Raw genomic sequence first — 7,959 nt, forward strand, 5'->3', positions numbered from 1 at the left:
CCTCCCTCGCCCCAGGAGTGCGCGCAGTGCCGGGTTTGAGCCGCGCCGCTCGCCGTAGCCGAGCCACCGCCTCCCGCGCATGCGGGGTAGCGAAGCCGCAGAGGGTGCCCGGCCGGCGGGGCGGAAGGACGTTGGTGGGCGCGCGCTGAGGTGAGGCCCCGCTCGCGCTCCCCCCTCCTCCTGCCGCGAGTCCCCTCTCTCCCCCTCACCCCGGCCGCCGCCGCCGCTCTCCCCTCGCCTGCGGCCCCGCGGCCCGTTCGCGGCAGTCCGTGACCTCTGCGCGTCCCTGAGGGTGGCGGGGACGGGCCTTGCGGCGGCGGACGCCCCGCTGGAGGGCAGCGAGGGGCTGGAGCGCCTTCTGTGAGGGGAGGAACCAGTGAGGGGCTTGTCTTAGCCTGGCCGCGGCACTGCGGCCCCTTGCTCCGGTAACTGCGGGCCGGAGAGGGGCCTGTTTGCGGCGGTTTCTCTTAAATATGAAAGGAGAGTGGGCGTGGGCAGCACCAAGGCTTTTGGGGGCAGCTGGGCCACCTCCTGGTCCTTGCTCCCGCTCCGTGGCCCTATGAGCGCAGAAGGCTGCGCCGAGGGCAGGACCCTGCGGGCAGCACTGCCCCGGAGCCGCTCCCTGCCGGGTGAACCTTTACCTTGTGTTTAAACAGAGCCACCTGCTTCAGGCCTTGTAGGTTTTTAGTAAAATCTTACCGAATAGGAGAAAAAAAAAATAAATCCTTCAATGCAATAGGGTTTGCAGTTACTTTAAAAAAAACCCCCACAACCGCCCCCCCCCCCCCCAAACTAGTTCGAGGCATGTGCTTTTCCATAGAAGTGAATAAAATGTGATCAATGTTCTGAATGTCTTGTGATTTGAACAGCAGGACAGCAGGCCTGAAATGGTAGACCCTGCAGGGAGGTAAGGATTTAGTATCAACAGTGAAGGTCAGTCTTGATTCCATGAGTACTAGACATAAGTATAAAAACTTACCTAGATTCATGTCATAAATAGGTCATCCTTGAATGTTGTCCCTTAAATATTGTCATTGAAATACTGTCATTGAAAAGTCAAATAGAGAGGAGTGCTGTTGCTTATGTTGTGAGGATGATTATTACACAATTCAAAATGCACGATCGTTGTTCAGTAGAGTTACAGAAAATTACTTAAGTAGAGCTTCTTGTCCCACAATTCTTTTATCTTTATTTTTTTTTTCCCCTTTTAGAAAATATAATCACCATGTCCTCTGCACTATTGCCTAAGCCACAAATGCGGCGCCTTTTGGCCAGGCGGATGAAGTTTCACCTATTTGGGGCGTTTTTTGTATCTGTGGGATGTGCGGCTTTATACAAGGTGAGATCTGTAGTCATTCAATTATAAACTGGACTCATTGGAGTGTTTTAAGAATTCATAATATTTTCTTGTTGAGATTTGGTTGAGCTATTCATCAGAAAGCTTTAGTAATATGTTTTTGTAAGCATGTTTCCAGAACATAAATAAATCTTCCTAATCTTCATTTGAAGAAATGATATGAATAACCTGATGCTTTAAGCTTTGTGATCACGTAATTCATGACAACCTTGAGTCTCCTAGTCCCAGATGGCTCTTGATCATTTGCATGATTGATGCACATTAACTCTGGATAGTCTGCGTCTCTCTCTGTCACGGTATCTGAGAGTCGAGAGAGTTGTCAGGTGTCTTTTAGCTCTAGACTGATTTCAGGAAACTTGCTCATAAGCAATTTGGAAAACCCATCCTTCACATTGAAGATATCAGTGTGGGGAAGACTAGTACAGTCCTTTTATCCTTTCTTTTGAAGCAGCATGTGGAAATGGAGCATTACATTTCCAAACAAAACCCCACTTACAGATTGGAGTTAGGTTTTCGTGGTCCTTAAGAGGCTTCTGACAAAGATAAGAGTGGTTGTTGTTCTTTATGCCTTTACTAAATAATTCTCGGATCTCGTACACAAAGCAAGCAACACAGTTTGAATTCCTGTGGAAGAACTGGATCTTGGTTTGCCCATTGAACTACTTCATATATTATTTGCAGTATTTGAGTAGTCAGGAAGCTATTGATAAAAGTGACTAGAAATTAGGTTAAATTGAGGTTGTTCATCACAAAAATATCACAGTTGACTTAAACTTCTCAGAGATCAATGAATGTCTATCAGAAACAATAAACTTGCACAGCTGAAGCTTAACATCTACTTAACACATGTGCTAAGAGGTAGGCAAGCTTGTTTGTGGTCAGACTTACAATATAATGTTTTTTAATAGTCTGTGGCTTTATGCCTTATTTGGCACTCTCACATTAATACACTAGTAAGGCAGCAGACCATATTTAGAAAAAGTAACATGGATCTCAGTAGTGATTAGTAGTCATAACCTGTTAGATACTGTTGAACAAACCCACCGTGGACTTCTGGACTTTCCCACACATCTTTGGGGGGTTTTTGAGCATATCCCTGTGCTTCAGGTGAATGAGTATCCAAGGAGTCACGATCATGTCTTTTTGTGTTTGTGAGCTGTAAGATTGGCTTGGCAGTCTTGTAAAATTTTACCAGACTTCTGTAGTTGACCTACAGTGTAGCTGAAATGTAATACTTTGTTTTAGGATGCCATTTCATCTGGAGTTGTTGCAGCTGTTTGCAGTCACGAAACTTGCCATAATGGCGTGTTTTACGTATAAAACTATTAGCAGGAAAGGCATTGGACACTTGAGTGTCAATGTAGGTGGAGTGTTTCTGGATCATAAAGTGTAATGTGCTATCTTGTAATGGACTTTCTTTTTAAGGTTTTATTTCAGACATTTGTTTTCCTGACCGATGGTAGTTTGAACTGTGGATTTTTTTAGACTGATATCGACTGATACAAATCATAGCAGTAATAGAAAAAGAATTCTGTTTGTCAAGCTTTGCAAGTTTTAATTTTCTATGTGTTACTTTCCAGTTTGGAGTTGCTGAGCCCAGAAAACGAGCTTATGCAGAGTTCTATAAAAACTATGATCCCATGAAGGACTTTGAAGCTATGAGAGCAGCTGGCGTGTTTGAGTCTGCACCGCCCAAATGATGGTAACAGGTAATTTACAGGTAATAAGCTCCTCTGCATTAAAACAAGAGTAAGTTAGATTGTTTCAGTGAAACATTGTGCTTCTGATTGATCATTGTGCTTCCTTTTTGATCAAATAGAAAGGTGCTCCCAGAGAAAAAGGATACAAATTGCACTCGAGAGATCTCAGGGTAATAAAAACATGAAGAAATATGGGAACTGGGGAGCAGGGAGTAAGGGCAGAATAGAAAGCTCCTGAGTACTTTTTGGGTAATGTGTTTAACTTGTGCGGTGTAGGAGACTTGCACAGAGTGATGCCAGGCCTTTCCCTCCTCATGCAGTCATGGAGAGGAGACAAAGCTCTTGTATTGAACTGTAAGACTTTCCTGATATCACTGTTATGTTGATGTGGTCACATCTCGGACTGCTTAGCTTTGGGCTGTCTGTATCTACTGCTTAGGTACTTGTGGTGGTACAGTGAATGAGAAAATGGAAAGGCTGTTTCTTTCTCATAGCATGCACCTTAATGTAAGAAACAGAGACAGCTTCCACACATCCTTTTGTCTTTTGAGGTTGGTGAGAGGGGGAAGATAACTAGTCATGAGGGGAAAGACATTTAAAGATAGATAGATAGATAAAAATCACAATGGCATGTTGTGTACTAATATTCAGATTTTTGCCATACTGAATTAAGCTTGAACAGAACTTTGTTCACAATACTGTTTTCCTATCACTTAACACTGCCTTTTGTTTGAAGACTACCAAACTTTGTTCTCTGTTACTTGTTGTCATAACACCAGGGAAAAAAGGTCTTGATTTCAACCTCATCATAGTTATTAATAAGCACGCTCACTAAACTGCACAAGCTCATGATGTGACAACTCAATAAAGAATTCCTCCCCCTTGATCCAAATTTCTTACATTGAGTTCTCTGCTTCTCTTAAAATGACTTCTAACTAATCTAGAATGATAGCTTTTTCATTCTTTTGGAATGTTTTCATATTGTGATCATTATGTGATAATCTGTGGGTCTAATTATCCTGGCCAGCTGGATTTTCTCAGCCTGTTTGCTTAAAGCAGCAAGATTGAATAAAAGATTTGTACTTAACACTATTAATACTAAATTCTGTTGTGTGACAATCTACAACTGTCTGGTGTTCTGCATAACACAATTACATAAAAAGAGCTCCAGCTCTTCTAACAAATTTAAAAAGAAATAAAACTTATGGCTGTCTTTTTTTTTTTTCCCCTCTTCGGTAAGAGGGGGAAACTTCTGTTCTTTAGCTCTTTAGCTATGACTGCAACAAAGATAAATAATGATACGATAAATTTACCTGGTTTTACTCCTGGTAATTCTGCCTTTGGTTTGGTCCTATTGCTAATATATAGATACTTTTAAACTTTCTTAGACATTAGAATTGCATTCTTTAGTCAGGTGGCCTTCATCAGAGTATTCTGAAAGGCCATCTGGTGGTAAAATCATTTGAAACAAACACTGGCAACAGGGATGCTTGTTGAATATTTAATTGGAATCATGAGCAGGATTTTTTTAAAGTACAAACGGAGCTCCACTCTCAGTGTATGTTTCCATTTGCAGCTTAAAAAAAAAAAGTTGCACATTGTGTGCACCTGTTAAAATTAAATGTTTCCTAAACATTTCTTCCATTCCTTAATTACACCAGCTCAAAAGAAAATGTGAAAGACAAATCTTCATATGTGATCTTGTTTGAATTGCTGATGTTTCTTATTCCTTAGCTGATTTGTATAAGAACTGGTATTTTTCAATTCTTCATAGCAGAAAGAGGTTGGGTGCTTTTGTGCCTGCACATGAATACATAAGTAGAAGGAGGGGAGAACAATACCAGTGTTTCAAATGTTCTAAAAAGACTGTGAAAAGGACAAGTACACAGAACATATGGAAGACATTTTCATTTCCTCAGTAGCTTAAATCTTAGGTACGGAAGTTGACTGGAGGTTGAATGTGATGCTTTTTTTGGTATAGTTACTTAAAGAGTATAGTGGTCATGCATGCTCTACCTCTCCTGTTTTATTGGAATATATTCTCTGTGTGGCAGTAAATACTGTGCTTGACCCTCATGTAATACCCCCCCCCACAGCTGAGGAAGGGGTAGGGTAGGCAGGAAGGAGAATTCACGAGTTAAGGTGTTAACTTGGAAGTCTGCACTGAGTTTGTTCCCCCTGGACACATAGGAAAATTGGTAGCTAAGTGTGAATTTACACTCTTTCTTCTACTTGGCATGGACATTGTGTGGCAATACTGATAATGGAAACTAAGTGCAAGTATAAATTTGAGCAATATCCTACTTCTACAGTGTGCTCAGTAATACAGTAAGGCTAGACTAAGAGTTTGGTGCTAACCGCTTGCATGACTCTTGTCATGGAGCACAGCTGGTCTTGGATTGTGTTCAGTATAATGGGGAGAAGCAATTTGAATTTGGTTTTCTTCCTTCCTTGGTAGGTTGCCTACACCACTTGTTTCCTCTCTGGCTCCTATCTGAAAGTTGCATTCCTTTCTCTTTCAGGCCCTTAGGAAGATTGATTCAGTTATCAGTGCAGCATGTATAGTGAATCTGACGTGCTGTGCAGTATTGTTCCAGCTCTTGATTTGTTCCATGTTTCACTTCTGTTTGCCACATGAAGGGTGTGTGAATCTTAAACTGTCAGGAAATAACGGGGGGAATTCCTCTAGACGAAACCACCACATAAACGTTTCTCTCTATTGCTTTGCATTCGTACATACTAATATGTTTACTTAGAGCATGAAGTTTGTCCAACATAACTTAGTATTTTTTTTATCTTGCAGATCCCCTTCAGTCTAAGGAGACTTGATGACCGAACCTTATTTGTTCACTTCAGTGCATGGCATGCTCTAATGTAACTCAATAAATAAAATACATGTCAGTGGTGCTTAGTTGTCTTCATTGATGTTGAAATGCTTAAATGCTCAGATGCTAGGAAGAGTGGTGGAAAGTCTTCATAAATGGCTCAATATGAGTAAGTCTAGTCCCGTCCCGTGTCCGTGTCTCCCCCCCCCCCCCGGAATTGTTTGCATCTTTGCTTTGGCCAAATTCCACATGCGATAACAAAGTATATCCCAAAGCAGTTACAGCTAGGTTGTCTTTGCTGCTGATGGGGATGTGCAAGAGCATAGATGTTAGAGAAGGAAGAGGCTGGATTTCTGGAAGGATCTGTGTTACCTCTGGCTTCTGAAGGTGAACTGACCTTGAGATGAAAGAATTTGGAGAGGAATTCTGGAAATATACTAGCTGACCTTATCTTTTTGTGCTGCCATCACTGCATTGCCTTCCTTAACAGCAGCAAACTGTTACATTGCGACTTACAAACTATGCCAGTGCCCATTCTTATACATGGAATGTTACTCTAATTGGAAAATGACTCTAAACTGCAGGTATGTTCACATATATTTGATGTAAAAGGGGAAAGAGGGTAAAAGCAGGCAAAAGAAGAGCTACTTATTTTAGGATACTATGGGAATGAAAATCTTTACATGCTGCTTCTAGACATGTATCATCTCCTTTTTAGTATCTGAAGTAGTCAGCTAAGCATGGATTTTCTCTCTGCTACGTTTGTGTGTTGCCTGCTGCTGAGGTTGAAGATGGTACTGGGGCTGCAGCTCTCCATTGCTGGGTGTGGGTGCTGGGAGAGGAGTCAGAGCTGATTGTGCAGGGCAGGCTTTGTGTGAAGCAGGGTGACAAATTAAGCCATCTGTGTTGTATTTGAAGGTCTTCAGTTCAAATCCTGTTCGGAGTAACTTATTTTAAATGGATCATTAGCTACTTAACACTTCATAGGTATCAGTGAGCAACATTTGGACTAATGAAAGCACGTAAGTAATGTATTCAATCCAGCACACTATTACAGAGCAACATGGGATTTTATTTAAACTTTCCATAAAGGCAGTGCTTCCTTTAAGCAAAGAGTTTGACATTAGTGGTGCAGGGGAAACCATCTAGTAATCAAAATACCCCTGCTCCTATAAATGTAAACCAAAGCCTAACAATAGCAAATGATACCCATTTATCTTCCAAATGTACAGAATAAACATTGTATGCCGTTAAGTACCGACTAACATTTTCTCAGGCACGTCTGCGGGTTCAAATAGCCAAGGGTCTTTAGTCACACTGACAGCTTCGGGGGCAGAGAAACTCGCTACTGCCAGGTGTGCAGGCTGAGGCCTGACTCCCTGTGCAGCTCCTGCTCCTGTAGTCTTCCCAGTTGCGGGGAATTAATTTACTTTTAAATTCTAAGTTTCTTCTAAACTGTTATAGCCAACAGCAGCTATTGTTGTTGTCTGTGTTCCTTTGTTACCAGCATGCGTTGATTTAAAGAACTGAGTCTTGTGACTGAAGCTAGCTTTTGGCCCAGACAGCAGAGCTCACAGATGTCTCTGGCTAAATGTATTCAAGAAGGACAAAGAAAGGTGAGCTCTAAGGGCTCTGTCTGTGTTGAGCGGCTGTAGGTTATGACTAGTGCTTTCTGTATATATTACAGTTTCACAAGGGATGCAAAGCAAGTGCTTCCTTTCAGCAGACAATGCCAACAAACCCAGAGCTCACTTTCCTCTGGAGACGGAAGGGCGGGCAAAGCTGGGTACCTCATGTAGGAGTTGGGCAGAAGGGCTAACGTTTTCTGAAAGTGGCACCAACCCACAAGTTTCTTTTTTTTTCTTTTTGCCTTTGCCAGCAAAAGTTCAGCTAATCCTGTCTTGCAAACAATTGGGAGTGGGACTTAGCATAGTACAAGACAGACCTGTGTGAGTTAGATCCTTAATCAGTTGCTTGTTACAGGATCTGGCATGCTGTTCCTAGGAGATGAGAGCTGAAAAACATGCTTGTCTGCTCTGAGACCATCCCAACTGTCTGTAAAGGTTTTTGCTCTATT

General features: G+C 42.1%; 1 protein-coding gene across 2 annotated transcripts; it reads left to right on the top strand.

The window, feature by feature from the left end:
• Positions 1-5,963, top strand: COX6C (cytochrome c oxidase subunit 6C). 2 transcript variants are annotated; one of them, XM_075743656.1, is made up of 4 exons: positions 1-150; positions 1,212-1,339; positions 2,938-3,066; positions 5,861-5,963. In XM_075743656.1, exons 2-3 carry the CDS (start codon positions 1,226-1,228, stop codon positions 3,055-3,057), a joined length of 234 nt encoding a protein of 77 aa, XP_075599771.1. In that variant the 5' UTR covers positions 1-150; positions 1,212-1,225; the 3' UTR covers positions 3,058-3,066; positions 5,861-5,963. The 2 variants fall into 2 exon arrangements, with proteins under 2 accessions (XP_075599771.1, XP_075599770.1); XM_075743655.1 differs by having other exon boundaries at positions 2-150; positions 2,938-3,077.
• The last annotated feature ends 1,996 nt before the right edge of the window (positions 5,964-7,959 follow it).

The sequence above is a fragment of the Balearica regulorum genome, chromosome 2 (assembly GCF_011004875.1).
Source record: "Balearica regulorum gibbericeps isolate bBalReg1 chromosome 2, bBalReg1.pri, whole genome shotgun sequence".
Classification (NCBI taxonomy): domain Eukaryota; kingdom Metazoa; phylum Chordata; class Aves; order Gruiformes; family Gruidae; genus Balearica; species Balearica regulorum.

Bases quoted from the DNA above. Each gene is read 5' to 3' on its own strand.
- COX6C (XM_075743656.1), top strand. From the start codon at position 1,226: ATGTCCTCTGCACTATTGCCTAAGCCACAAATGCGGCGCCTTTTGGCC. The intron at 1,340-2,937 runs GTGAGATCTGTA...GTTACTTTCCAG, and splicing joins GATGTGCGGCTTTATACAAG to TTTGGAGTTGCTGAGCCCAG.